The following is a 14,881-nucleotide window of genomic DNA, read 5'->3' as shown; positions in this document are numbered from 1 at the left end:
GTGCACTTTGGAGGAGAAGGTAAAAGGGGCTTTAAGTTTAGTGTAAATGTAACCCGAAATCAAACAAACTGGATTTTCACCAAAAAGCTAAAAAAAAAAAAATAATAATAATACTTTGAAGTACCTGTAAATTTCATATTTTAGAGTACAGTACAGACATGGGATTGGACACTGGCAAAAGATTCACTGGGGCCGCTCCCTAGTGTACTCATATAAACTGGTTCACTCCATTAGTCTCAATTTTTTTTTGGAATCAATAAGAGCCAGTTCCCACAGGGGTGATCTGGGATCTGACTTCAAGTCGCCTGAAGGTGCACGGTTTGGAAAATCAATGGAAGTGAATGGAGCCGTCTTAATGTACACTATTGAAGTTGCTCTGCCTTCAGAAAAGGTTCCTGTACGACTTCAATCCGTCTTCTAGGCAACTTGTACCCATCTTAACTGAAGCAACTTTCCAGGAAGTAAAAATGGTTTTCTAGGCAAACCCCTCCCCCCCACAGAGCTGATTATTATGTGATTGGCCACTGGAAAAGTCCCCTGTCCTGGTGGCAACTTCAAGTTGCCTTGTAAGTTGTCTCAAGTCGCGCTGTGAATCATACTCAAGTCGTATCCAAGTTGCCTCCCAAAGTTGCGCTGGAAGTCGTGTTGCCCCTGTGTAAACCGGCTCTAAGGAGATCACAGAGAAGAGTTGAGGAATTTACTGTCCTGTACTGTATTACAAGTCAAGGAATTAACAGGCAAGTCTAAATTTCTATTAACTTAACCACTTGCTTACTGGGCACTTAAACCCCCCTCAGTCCCAGACCAATTTTCAGCTTTCATCACTGATGCACTTTGAATGACAATTGCACGGGCATACAACACTGTACCCAAATGAAATTTTTATCATTTTTTTCCCACAAATAGAGCTTTCTTTTGGTGGCATTTAATTACAGCTGGGAGTATTATTTTTTGCTAAACAAACAAAAAAAGATGCAAAAAAAAAAAAATATCATGTTTAATAGTTTGTTATAAAATTTTGCAAACAGGTAATTTTTCTCCTTCATTGAAGTGTGCTGATGAGGCGGCACTGATAGGCTGCACTGGTGGGCACTGATATGCTGCATTGGTGGGCACTGATAGGCATAGTTAAGGTGGCACTAATAGGCACAGATAAGGCGGCACCGATGGGCACAGATAAGGCGGCACTGATGGGCACAGATAAGATGGCACGGATGGGTGGCACTAAGGGGCACTGATAGATACCACTGATAGATGGGACTCATGGGCACTGATAGGTGGCTCTGATAGGTAGCACTGCTGGGCATTAATGGGCGGCACTGCTGGGCACGGATATGTGGCACTGGGGTGCAGAACCTTTGTTGAGGCAGATTGTGGGCACTGCTGGGTGGCACTGTGGGCACTGCTGGGTGGCACTGACAGGCGGACACATTTTTTATTTATGTGGAAAAGCAGGGGGCAGGTGGGCACTGGCAGGGCTGGCCGTGATCGGGACTAATGTCCCGATCACGGCCGCCGGTGAGCGGCTCTTTTTTTTTCTCCTCGCGCTGTCAGCGCGAGGAGGAATAATAGCCGATTACCGGCTCCGTTATATCACATGATCAGCTGTCATTGGCTGACAGCTGATCACGTGATAAGGGGTCGGGATCGACCCCTTGCTCGGATCGGTGATCAGGCGAGTCTCATAGACTCGCCGATCACAGAGCGTGCCGGGCGCGCAGGCCGCTCGTGCACGGGACTACGTCAATAGACGTAGTCCCGGCAAAGGAGATCCACGCTGTAGCCATCATTCGGCTATAGCGCGGGTCTCAACTGGTTAATCATATAGTACAGGACACATGAACTGATTATTAAACCATGGGACATCCCCAAGCAATAATTTTGGGGGTGTGCAAAAAAAAAATAAAAAAAGCTGCAACAGGCCCACAGCAATGAATAAAAATAAATAAATAAATGCATGAATAAAAAAGCGCAACGGACCCCAACACTTGCCAGCAGAAGGACTAAGGCATACAACAGCAAAGGCTCACACAGCCACCTGGCAAACAGTTTTATAAAACTTAGAGAGAATCAGATGGTGGCCCTGCAACTGGCAAAATGGAAAGATGCTAGATTTTGTAAAATGCCCAAGAACATGGACATCCCTGGGAGAATGGCCTCAGACGAGAAAGTAGGAACTCATTCCCTAAGGGCAGAAGTCCTAGAAAAAGGTAAAAAGAGGGATCAATCCCATAGAGGGACTTCCCTAAAGGAAAGAGAAGATGGGTCATTGAAGACAAGGCAGGCAGCTATAGATGACAGTCCTGACCCCACCTATAAGGAAAGTTGGTAAAATGTTTAACGTGTCTTCAGGCTGAGCATTGGGAGGGAGAAAGAAAGTCCCACAGAAGGGGAGAAAAAGCCCCAGGCAAACAAGAACAGCCAGCTTCCAGGATATTTGGCCCCCATGTAATATAATAAAAGTATTTAATAGGGAGGTGTGATTGTGGATAGTGGAGTAGGAACTCTTGCCTCAGTAGCTGCCTCAATTTATACCTCAAAGAAATTTCTAAAAAAAAGCATACCTTTGAAAGGGCACACGTAAAAGGACTTTTTCTTAGACAAGTCAGCCAACCAAGCTCCAAAACATAAAATTATGTGCCTCTATGCACAGAAAGCAAGGCCATTCTAGAGGTTTGACTAATCACACTTTCCATGTTGCCTACTCAGAACAGCTGAGACAAGGGCAAAAGTTGTAATCTTACAGAAAAAAAAATAGTATTATTTCTAGCAGCAGAAAGTTCACAGTTGAGCACTGCAGTCCAGTCGTTTGCTGAAGTTTGGGCAATTGTCAAAGAATCAGTTCCTGTATCTTGCACTGTATTATAATATGTAAATAACATAATCACCAATAACAACCATTTGCTCTCCGGAGCATTAAAGTGGTTGTAAACTTTAGTCATGAAATACGAACAAAGCATATCCCTGTATAATGTGTACTTGTCCCAATTAACCACTTAAGCCCCGGACCAATTGTCAGCCTAAGGACCAGAGGTCTTTTTACAATTTTGCACTGCACTGCTTTAACTGGTAATTGCGCGGTCATGCTTGATGGTATTTGATTGCCTCTGCGATTTTTACTTTTTACGATATAAATGGAAAAAGACAGAAAATTTTGTTATGAGAAAAATCGAATAAACTCAATTTTAGTCATACATTTAGGCCAAAATGTATTCAGCCACATGTCTTTAGTAAAAAAAAAAAAAAAAAAAAAAGTCAATAAGCGTATATTTATTGGTTTGCACAGCTTTTAATTTATGACTGCCTAATTTCTTGAGGTGCTAAAATGGCAGGGCAGTACAAACCCCCCCCAAATTACCCGATTTTGGAAAGTAGTCACTCCAAGGAAATTGCTGAGAGGCATGTTGAGCCCATTGAATATTTTTTTTTTGTCCCAAGTGATCGATCACTGATAATAATAATAATAACATAATGACAAAAAAATAAATAAAAAATTTTTACAAAGTTGTCACTAAATGATATATTGCTCACACATGCCGTAGTTATATGTGGTTATATGTGGTTATATGTGGAATTGCACCCCAAAATATATTCTGCTGCTTCTCCTGAGTACGGGGATACCACGTGTGGGACTTTTTGGGAGCCTAGCCGCGTACGTGACCCTGAAATCCAAGCACCGCCTTCAGGATTTAAATATAAAACGCTACCAAAAAAAAAAACTGTTAGCGATCGTAGGGATCAGGCCTGACTCTGCGAACACTGCAGTTATGTGTTTAGTGTTTGGTAAGTGACAGTGATCGATCGATACTGCACTTGGGTGGGCTGGGCAGAGGGGCCAAATGCAGGTGCTAGCAGGTATCTGGGCTGATCCCGCTAACAATGCGTTTTTTGGAACCCTAAACTGCTGGGGACGCTAGTATAGATCTGATCAGATCAGATATTGATCTGTTCAGATACTATACCACTAAGGGAGGTGTATTTTTGCGCGTGGGTGTTAGTGGTACTGGCACTAACCTAGCGCTGCCTGGGGCGACACAGACCCTATCTGATCCTAAAACCTAATTGATATCACCCGCCGGGTGATCAGGGGTTAAACCTTTATTGGGTAATAAATGGTGGGTGCCCTGATGCTATAAAAAGCAAACCAACTAACCAGAGTCACCCGTAACACTTATACGGTGATCACTGGTGAAAGGGTTAACTAGGGGCAATCAGGGGGTTAAAACCTTTATTAGGTAGTATATGGGGGTACCTGACGGGGAGCCTAAATAACTAACTGGCTAACCAGCGTCACCAGTGACACTTATACGGTGATCACTGGTGAAAGGGTTAACTCTAGTGGCAATCAGGGGGTTAAAATCTGTATTAGGTTGTATATGGGGGTACCTAACGCGATAAAAACCTGGCGGTGAACCTAAAAAATAACTAGCTACCTAGCGGCACCAGTGACACTAATGCAGTGATCAAAAAAACGTTTGCTTAGTGACACTGGCAAAAGGGGGTGAAAGGGTTACCTGGGGGCAATCAAGGTGTTAAACCTTTATGGGGGGGTAGGGGGCTACCCTGGACCTAACACTAACTGCCCTGAAACTTTTTACAGTCACAACTGACACTAAATGCAGTGATCAGTAAATAAATGATCACTGCAATCAGTGACACTGTGACTGGGAGGGGGGGCAGGGGGTGATCGGGGGGGGGTGAAAGTGTGCCTATGTGTACCTACGTGTCAGTGTAGTGTTGGTGCACTTACTATGATGTCTTCTCTCCTCACCGTCCGTTCGAAAAAGACTGCCACGAGGAGAGTGACATAATTTCCTCCTGCCTGTGTTTACACTATACAGGCAGGGGAAGCTTCTCATTCGCCACGGGCGATCGCGAGGGGATGGCCAGAAACCAACGGCCATCCCCTCATCCCGGATCGCTCCTGAAGCAAAACGGACCGCCCGATCGGACCGCCCCCCTCTGGAAGGCAGGCACATACAGGTACGTGATTGTGCCTGTCCGTGCCATTGTGCCGATGTATATTTACATGCGGCGGTCCTTAAGTGGTTAAGAGCACTAATGCCATGTACACACTACCAGTTTTTCCATCAGAATAAACTGACTGTTTTTGTGACGGAGTTCCGCTAAAATGGACTTGCCCACACACAACCACACCAAAGTCCGATTGTTTAGAACGCAGTGACATACAACACGTACGACGGGACTAGAAAAAGGAAGTTCAATAGCCAGTAGCCAATAGCTGCCTTCGTGTTGTTTTTGGTCCATCGGAACAGCATACAAACGAACGGTTTTCCCAATAGGAATTATTCTATTGGAAAGATTTAAAACATGTTCTATTTCTAGGTCCATCAGAATATTCGGAAAAAAAAATAAAAAATCAGCTGACTCCCACACACGATCGGAATATCCGATGAAATGATTCCATCTTAATTTTTCTGCCAGAAAGTCCGACCGTGCGTACATGGCATAAGTGTTATTTCTGTCTGCTGCTTCATTTGTCTGCCATCAGCATGAATCACTTCTGACAGGTTTTTTCTGACAGGAGAAAAATATATATAAAAAAAATAAATAAATAAATAAATAAATAAATAAATAAAAAGAGAGAGGGGGCTCCAGCTGATTGACAGCCTCAGCTCTAGTCCTGTGAGCTGTGTGGAGGGGGCGTGTCCCTTCCCTCCAATTAGCTCACTGAGCTCTGCAGAGTGCAACTTCAGCTCTCCGCCCCCCTTTTCTGAACTCTCCGACAAGCTTTATAAATGTTGCACTTTGAAAAGATGTAAAGGGTACAAGACTGCAGATAGATACAGCTTATGTGGGAGGAAAAAAAAAAAACACACAAAACAAACAATGTAATCCATTAAGTATTTGCATAAATATTGTAGAGAAAAAAAAATGTATGTTATTATATTAGTTATATAAAGGTTTTTTACAGCAATGCAACTTAATAAAGTGTCCAGTATACATTGCATCAGCCATCAAGTTACTTAAATTATACTTCAAATAAATCTCCAACCTTCACCTAGACCAAACATTTGATAAAGGGTGACTTGTAGCCTTATATTTGCCTTTGTGGATTGTTATCAGCATATCTCCTCCAGTGTACCTCTCCTGTGCAGTGAATGACCTTCTACAAGATGCATTCTTCTTAGCTGTTGTGTGGACAGACTAAGTGAAATGAAGGAATAAGTTTCATTTGAATTTTAATTTAAAGTGATATCAAAAGGGCAGATTTAAAAAAAAAAAAAAAAAAAAAAACACCCATGTCATACTTGCCAGCTCCAAGCATAGAAGCCCCGATCCTCCTCTTCTGGCATCCCTTGCCAGCGCTGCATGTGTGAGAATGGACACAGAGCAAGGGCTTGGGAGTGAGCCTGCTCGGGTTCCCCCAAGGCAAGCGGCTTGCTGTGGGGGCACCCGAGCTGTTGCTTTGTGTGTCCATTCACACACAAAGCGTGACTTGGCCTCACTCCATTGGCTCACTGGCTGTCATTGACGCTCTCGTTGCTGTCTCAGCTGATGAGGAGAAAGAGACCTGGGAGACCCGAGGTTCTTGTGCACATAGCTGGATCGAGATATTTAGCTCGGGTATTGGAGGGGGGGGGGGGGGGGGTGATGTAGCACACACAAGGTTTTTTACTTTATGCAGGTAGAAAAAAAACCTGAGCCTTTACAACCACTTTCAGTAACTTATCTGTCACATAGTAATAAAATATACAGTGCCTTGCGAAAGTATTCGGCCCCCTTGAACTTTTCAACCTTTTGCCACATTTCAGGCTTCAAACATAAAGATATAAAAAAAAATTTTTTCGTGAAGAATCAGCAACAAGTGGGACACAATTGTGAAGTGGAACGAAATCTATTGGATTTTTGAAACTTTTTTAACTAATAAAAAAAATGAAAATACTTTGTAGAGCCACCTTTTGCTGCGATTACAGCTGCAAGTCACTTGGGGTATGTCTCTATCAGTTTTGCACATCGAGAGACTGAAATTCTTGCCCATTCTTCCTTGAAAAACAGCTCGAGCTCAGTGAGGTTGGATGGAGAGCGTTTGTGAACAGCAGTTTTCAGCTCTTTCCACAAATTCTCGATTGGATTCAGGTCTGGACTTTCATATGGCCATTCTAACACCTGGATACGTTTATTTGTGAACCATTCCTTTGTAGATTTTGCTGTATGTTTGGGATCATTGTCTTGTTGGAAGATAAATCTCCGTCCCAGTTTCAGGTCTTTTGCAGACTCCAACAGGTTTTCATCCAGAATGGTCCTGTATTTGGCTGAATCCTTCTTCCCCTCAATTTTAACCATCTTCCCTGTCCCTGCTGAAGAAAAGCAGGCCCAAACCTTGATGCTGCCACCACCATGTTTGACAGTGGGGATGGTGTGTTGAGGGTGAGGAGCTGTGTTGCTTTTACGCCAAACATATCGTTTTGCATTGTGGGCAAAAAGTTGGATTTTGGTTTCATCTGACCAGAGCACCTTCTTCCACATGTTTGGTGTGTCTCCCAGGTGGCTTGTGGCAAACTTTAGACAAGACTTTTTATGGATATCTTTGAGAAATGGCTTTCTTCTTGCCACTCTTCCATAAAGGCCAGATTTGTGCAGTGTACGACTGATTATTGTCCTATGGACAGACTCTCCCACCTCAGCTGTAGTTCTCTGCAGTTCATCCAGAGTGATCATGGGCCTCTTGGCTGCATCTCTGATCAGTCTTCTCCTTGTCTGAGCTGAAAGTTTAGAGGGACGGCCAGGTCTTGGTAGATTTGCAGTGGTCTGATACTCCTTCCATTTCAAAATGATCGCTTGCACAGTGCTCCTTTGGATGTTTAAAGCTTGGGAAATCTTTTTGTATCCAAATCCGGCTTTAAACTTCTCCACAACAGTATTACGGACCTGCCTGGTGTGTTACTTGGTCTTCATGATGCTCTCTGCGCTTTCAACAGAATCCTGAGACTATCACAGAGCAGGTGCATTTATACAGAGACTTGATTACACACAGGTGGATTCTATTTATCACCATCAGTCATTTAGGACAACATTGGATCATTCAGAGATCCTCGCTGAACTTCTGGAGTGAGTTTGCTGCACTGAAAGTAAAGAGGCCGAATAATTTTGCACGCACCATTTTTCAGTTTTTTATGTGCTAAAAAAAGTTTAAAATATCCAATAGATTTCGTTCCACTTCACAATTGTGTCACACTTGTTGGTGATTCTTCACAAAAAATTTAAATTTTATATCTTTATGTTTGAAGCCTAAAATGTGGCAAAAGGTTGAAAAGTTCAAGGGGGCCGAATACTTTCGCAAGGCACTGTATGAAAGAGCAACCTACTGTAGCTGCTCTTGGACAGCAGCGTTGTCAACATGTGGAGATGGTAGTGTTAGATGGAATAGTAGATTTAGATAGAGATTTCATAAGTGACTAACAAATTAAAGTCCAATTCAAGCTAACACTGTCCAAGCAGTTACAGAAAGTGTTTTTTTTTTGGGGGGGGGAATAAAAGTTTTAACAAAATGAATAAAAAAAAGATGACAATTGTAAGTACCCCTGTAAGTGTTAAATGGTTTATCTAACCCTTTTAAAGGAAATGAAAAAATTACCACAGACAGTGGCAGGATCACAGGGTAAAAGAAAGGAAAACAAGCAAAAAAAAAAGAAAAAAAACAGATGCAGACACCAAATCTAAGGACTGTAAAGTACAATATATCAAATGCTTGCTTTTGGGTTTAGATACACTTTACCAAAACCATAAACAAAATACTAAGGGATCCTTTACTTCATTGCATCAAACGTGTCCCTATGTAACCGTTAGAGCTTGTGTAGATGGGCAAATGCAGCATGCTTTCAAGTTAATTCAGTTTGAGATCCTTCTGAACAGCTTCTGACCACCTATGCCATATTGAGGTGCTTTTGCATTCCCATTGATTTGTATAGGGATAACAGTCCCTGAACGCTTTTATTAACAGAAATTGATAGGGCACTTTTTTGTACAATATTTATTCTAATGTATATATTGTATGCTGAATGGGGGTCCCAGGATGTTTCGGAGCTTGGATAGGTCAAACTAGTTTCTGGATGGTGTATTGATATGCTTCTGAACACCTATCAAGGTGCTTTTGCGTTCCCATTGATTTGTATGGGGAGAACAGTCCTTGCACCCATGCTGCACACTTTGACAATATTTATTTTCTTATATAGAATATGCTGCATGGGGGTCCCAGGAGGATGTCAGAGTTATGAAAGGTTAAACTAGTTCTGGGTGCTATAAAGCAGACATTATAAAAAGGTGGTTATTCCTGAAAACTTGCCTACCATATTTTCTAGCTGAGTTGACAGGAATATTAACTTAAAAAAAGATATTAGCAATAAAACCCTACCTATTTTCCTATATTTACCAATTTATTTGTACAAATAGTTATCCACCAAGTAGGTTTAGCTGTACGTTATCAGCAAATAATAATGGTTATATAGGAGAACAAATAGTTCAGCCACTTCACTACTCTTACCACCCACCCAGACTGACATAGTTCCAATTAAAGCCATTACAACCATTTAAATTATTTATTTCTTAAATCATTTAAAGTCACTTCTTTTTTCCTATGAGCTAAAGTTGTAAGTATACCATGATTGTTGAACCTGCAAAGTAACCAGAGCTTGCTTTTATCATGAAATAAGAAACTCAAACGCACGTTTTCACTGAATAAACATTTATTAGAAAGTATTATCAAAATATAAAAAGACACAATGGGGGTTATTTACCAAAGGCAAATCCACTTTGCACTACAAGTGCACTCGTAAGTGCACTAAAAGAGCACTTGGACGTGCAGTCGCTGTAGATCTGAGGGGAAGATCTGAATGAGGGGACGTTCTGCTGATTTTATCATCCAGTCATGTGATGTTTTTTAATTTCCTTGCATGTCCTCCTCACATATACAGTGATGGCACTTTTAAGTGCACTTGCAGTGCAAAGCGGATTTGCTTTTCGTAAATAGCCACCAATATGTTTTTATGCAAAGGAATGTGTGCAGCCTTTAGGGCAAATCCCATCTGAATACCAGATAAAATGACAACGGTTGGCAAACTTGTTATTCACATAACAGGTTGGAGTCCAATAACTTAAAATATTTAAATTAGGATGTGGGTCAGAGGTCCTCATGTATATTTATTGATTCTTGTGCTGCATCAGATGCCACATTTTGCTGAGTAATGTTTTCTTCATCTATGGAGTAAAACAATCGATAGCAAGAAGGTTAAATCAATTACTTTACATGTATTTGGACATGCAAACATTTGAACATATTTTACTCAAATATTTATATACAATATTCTCACAATTGTGCAGTAAGAGCCCTGCTGCTATGTGGTAAATAGACAAAAAAAATGTTGATTTGCTAAATAGTATGAGAAAGTATAACTGAATTATGAATTGCTGTGATGAAAGATTCCCACCACTAGTCCACTGTGTGCATTAAAAAGCATTTATAAAACAGAAGGTATTTACATGTAATCACCTTCGTTACAATCATGAACTAGTAAAGACTTCTCATTTAGGAATTGTTGGAAGAAGCATGTAAAACATTCCTTTATGTCACTTGTCCAACTGTACATCCAGAACCGATGATTTACAATACACATACAGCCTGATATTATAAAGCCATCTACTTCAAACTACATATAATTGTTTCAGGCTTATTGGTCATTGTCAGTGAAAAAGTATAGGAACATGGGGACCTGGGGTGCTACAAGACAATACAGCCAGATAGGTAATAGTAAGGATCAGAAAAGCCCTCTAGTGCCATTATACTTTTTCCTAAATGTGTGAGAATGTCTTGAAGCCATATCAGGTCCAATGGTTGTTATATTTCATTAACCACCAAAAATCAATCAAAACCAGATCTTTGTTAAGCACATGTACAGTGGGGAAATTATTGGATTCCTTATAGATTATGCAAGTTTGCCCACTTACAAAGAAATTAAGGGTCTAAAATATTTATCATAGGTGTATTTTAAATAATAGAGAGAATATCAATGAAAAAAAAAATGAAAAAAAACACATGATACAAATGTTATAAATTGAGTTACAGTTCAGCGAGTAAAATAAGTATTTGATCCCCAAGCAAAACGTGACTCAGTACTTGGTGGTAAGCAGAGAGGTAAGACGTTTCTTGTAGTTGGTGACCAGGTTTGCACACATCTCAGGAGGGATTCTGGTCCACTCTTCTTTACAGATCTTCTCTAAAGCCTTAAGGTTTCTTGGCTGTCGCTTGCCAACTTGAAGTTTCAGCTCCCTCCATAAATTTTCTATAGGAATAAGGTCTGGAGACTGGCTAGGCCATTCCATGACCTTAATGTGCTTCTTCTTGAGCCACTCTCTGAGGGAAGAAGGTTCTCATCCATGATTTTACAATACATGGCCCTGTCCATTGGTCCTTCAATGCGGCAAAGTTGGCCTGTACCTTTAGCAGAGAAACGGCCCCAAAGCTTAAAATGTTACTAAACCCAGCATATCTAGTCTCCCACAGTACACAGAACATGGAAATGCAATTATTTTAGTAAATATAAATTGATAAATACCTTTTTTCATCAGCAATATATAGCAGCCATGTGACTTCACCTCAGTTCCTAGTAAACCTTGTAGGAGGGGTTTTCATACTGCACTGATCCTCTGTCCGGACAGTGCTGATTGGCCCTGTGCTGATCACATGCACCCTTCCGAGGGAAAAAAAAAAAGCTCTCTAGCAATACACAAACTGAGCATGTCCACTGGCTCTGTAGATATCAGATTTTTTTTTTTTAACAAAGTGGAAAAGGAGGATCAGAGAGACTCTTTATACACAATTCAAAGGATTAACTGTTTAGGTTCCACAGTGAGTATAACAAGCCTGCTTTATTGCATATACAGACTGGATTTTACTGTTGTGGGTTTAGTAGCACTTTAACCACTTAAGGACCAGAAGAATTTAATGATCAGGCCATATTTTGTGATATGGTACTGCATTGGTTTAACGTGAGACGCTGTACCCAAACAAAATTGATGTCTTTTTTTTTTTTACACAAATAGAGATTTATTTTGGTGGTATTTGATCACCTCTGTGGTTTTTATTTTTTGTGCTATAAACAAAGAGTGACACTTGAAAAAAAAAAAACCCTATTTGTTTTACTTTTTTCTATAATACATATCCCAAAAAATATATACATGAAATAAAAAATGTAAAAAAAGTATTCATCCATTTAGGCCGATATTTACTCTTCTACATATTTTTGATTAAAAAAAATAATAATAATAATAAAATAAAAAATAATCGCAATAGGTGTATATTGACTGGTTTATGCAGAAGTTATTGTGTCTACAAAACTATGGGATAGATTTAGGGACTTGTATTTCTTTTCTATTGTTTTTACTGGTAATGGCAGCAATCTGTGATTTTTAGCAGGACTGCGGCATTGCAGCGGACAAATCTGACCCCAAAATTGCACTTTGGGGACCAGTGACATTATTACATTGGTCAGTGTTATAACAATGCATGGATAATTGTAAAAATTACACTGGCAGGGAAGGGGTTAACACTGTGGGGTGATCAAGGGGTTAACCGTGTTCCGTTAGCATGTTCTAACTGTAGAGGAGATGGGCTGCTAGGGACATGACAGAGATCACTGTGAACAGTAGATCTGAGATGAACCCCTGCCAGAATGGGGATCCACCTTGTTTACAAAGGCAGATCCCCATTCTGCCTCTGTATTAGGTGATCGCGGTCGCCGGTGGACATCAAGTCCACCCAACCCACAGGCACTCTCCTGCAGCAAGCACGCGCCAGCAGTGCTTGACTTCCCGCAACTGTACGAACCATCGTACAGCTTCAGTGATTCGCACAGGAGAGCTAACCTGTCGCTGTATAATGACGGCGGCTGCTCGCCAGCTAGTTAATGTTTCCACCTCTGTGCTTGACTGTAAGGATGGTGTTCTTAGGGTCATAGTCAGCATTTTTCTTCCTCCAAACATGGTGAGTCGAGTTAATGACAAAGAGCCCCATTTTGGTCTCATCTGACCACAGCACTTTCTCCCAATCCTTCTCATTTGTTGATTGGCCAACTTCACAAAGGACTATACATGTGCCTCCTTGAAGAGAAGGACCTTACGGGTGCTGCAGGATTTCAATCCATGTCGGCATATTGTGTTACCAATGGCTTGTTTGGTGACTAATCTCAAGGCAGTTGGGACCACATTCACAGGCAAGCTCCTCCCATGTAGTTCTGGGCTAATCCCTCACTTTTCTCATGATCTTCCTTATCCCACGAGGGGAAATCTTGCATGGAGCTCCAGACCGAGGGTGATTGATGTTTATTTTGTATTTCTTCCATTTGCGAATAAGCGCTCGAACAGTTTTCTCATTTTTGTGCAGGTCTTCGATCTTGTCCCTGATGTTCTTTGACAGAGCTTTGGTCTTGCCCGTGATGGTGAGGTTTGAATGGAAGAAAGATTCTGTGTATAGGTGTCTTTTATAAACATAACGAGTTGTTGTTAGGAGAATCTTCTTAAAATTGACAGGACTAATCTGTGTACCACATGAGCACATATTGTAGACAGTATGTGGGAGTTGAATTATTGTTGGTTGACAGGGGATCAAATATTTATTTTACTTACTGAACTGCAACTCACTTTATAATATTTTTATCGTGTTTTTTTTCTGGGTTTTTGGTTGATATTCTGTCTCTATCATTTAAAATACACCTATGATAAAAAAATTATAGATCCTTAATTTGTAAGTGGGCAAATTTACATAATCTATAAGGAATCAAACAATTTCAAATTCTGTGCACGGATGTTGCTTTCAAACACTGGCTTTGACATTTAAATGCATTTGAAAATTCAAACTCAAAATTACAGCAAAGGCCTCATTTGCCTTTAAACCAAATACAATATCAATAGGACAGACTCAAAATCTGGAACAACTGTGCTTGGAAACCAATCAGCTTCAATCTTCCAGTTTTAAAGCTGACTGGTTGCCATTTACAGCTGCTCCAGATTCCATCTGCTCCCGTTTTGATAAATATCCTCCTGTGTCAAAAGAAATGCAATAGAGTCCCAAAACTGGGAATCAACACCCGTGTACATAAGGTCTAATATGGTCAATGAAGTGATGAGGAAATAGATTAATTTAGCAACATAATTAAGTAAAGTTTGCGCAAATATTACCTGTCTTTGTAAGAGCTACACAATGTCCGTCCTGTTCTTCAAATCCTTCAGCACAAACACATTTATAGGTTCCAGGGATGTTTATACAGTCCACATTTTCTCTGACACATATTTTCTCATCACTCTCACACTCGTTTATATCTGAAAGCAGGTAATAAACTGAATGTCATTGTTTATCTGTATGACAAAAAAAAATGCAGTAGCCAAAAAAAATATATATATATATATAATAGTAATATTATTAATAATTACAGGACATCAGGTATAAAAAGCACGAGAAAGTGCTTACCCTAAGCAACAAAAAGTCATAATTTTAGGGATAACCAAAGAAAGAAAAATATACAGGTTGTTATGGAAAATGTAGACACTTTCCTTTAGAAGGACAACATAAAGTAAGACTGCTCATTCTACATTAGGGCTTTATTAACATCATAGCACCTGTATATAATGTACAGTCACTGGCATGCAATTTCACACTACAATATGTCCTTTTTTCTGTACACAAAGTAGTGCATTGGTGTAAACGGACACCATAGAAAATGTGTGCCATCTGTCTCATATATACACTCTTTATTTGAAAGGTGACGTTTTTGTAATGTTTAAGGAAATTGGGGATGGGGGCAGGAATTAATGGTTAGGCAATATTCTGAAATATATATATAAATATATATTTTTTGTCTTTTCCTAT

The 14,881-nt window shown here is 40.4% G+C and overlaps 1 protein-coding gene across 3 annotated transcripts in view; it reads right to left on the bottom strand.

Moving 5' to 3' along the window:
• Positions 1-9,689: 9,689 nt before the first annotated feature.
• Positions 9,690-14,881, bottom strand: part of CRELD2 (CRELD disulfide isomerase 2) — a 41,460-nt gene continuing 36,268 nt past the window's right edge. For all 3 annotated transcript variants that reach the window (XM_077468420.1, XM_077468421.1, XM_077468419.1), the window contains 2 exons: positions 14,194-14,334; positions 9,690-10,218 (listed from right to left, as the gene is read on the bottom strand). In XM_077468420.1, the coding sequence (XP_077324546.1) occupies positions 10,142-10,218; positions 14,194-14,334 (218 nt within the window). In that variant the 3' untranslated portion in view covers positions 9,690-10,141. The remainder of the gene's footprint in view (positions 10,219-14,193; positions 14,335-14,881) is intronic.

Source organism: Lithobates pipiens, unplaced genomic scaffold, assembly GCF_037356315.1.
Source record: "Lithobates pipiens isolate NorthernLeopardFrog02 unplaced genomic scaffold, aLitPip1_a1.2 Scaffold_8, whole genome shotgun sequence".
In the NCBI taxonomy this organism is placed as follows: Eukaryota; Metazoa; Chordata; class Amphibia; order Anura; family Ranidae; genus Lithobates; species Lithobates pipiens.
Note: the sequence above shows the minus strand (reverse complement) of the source record. Positions and strands in the feature narration are given on the sequence as shown.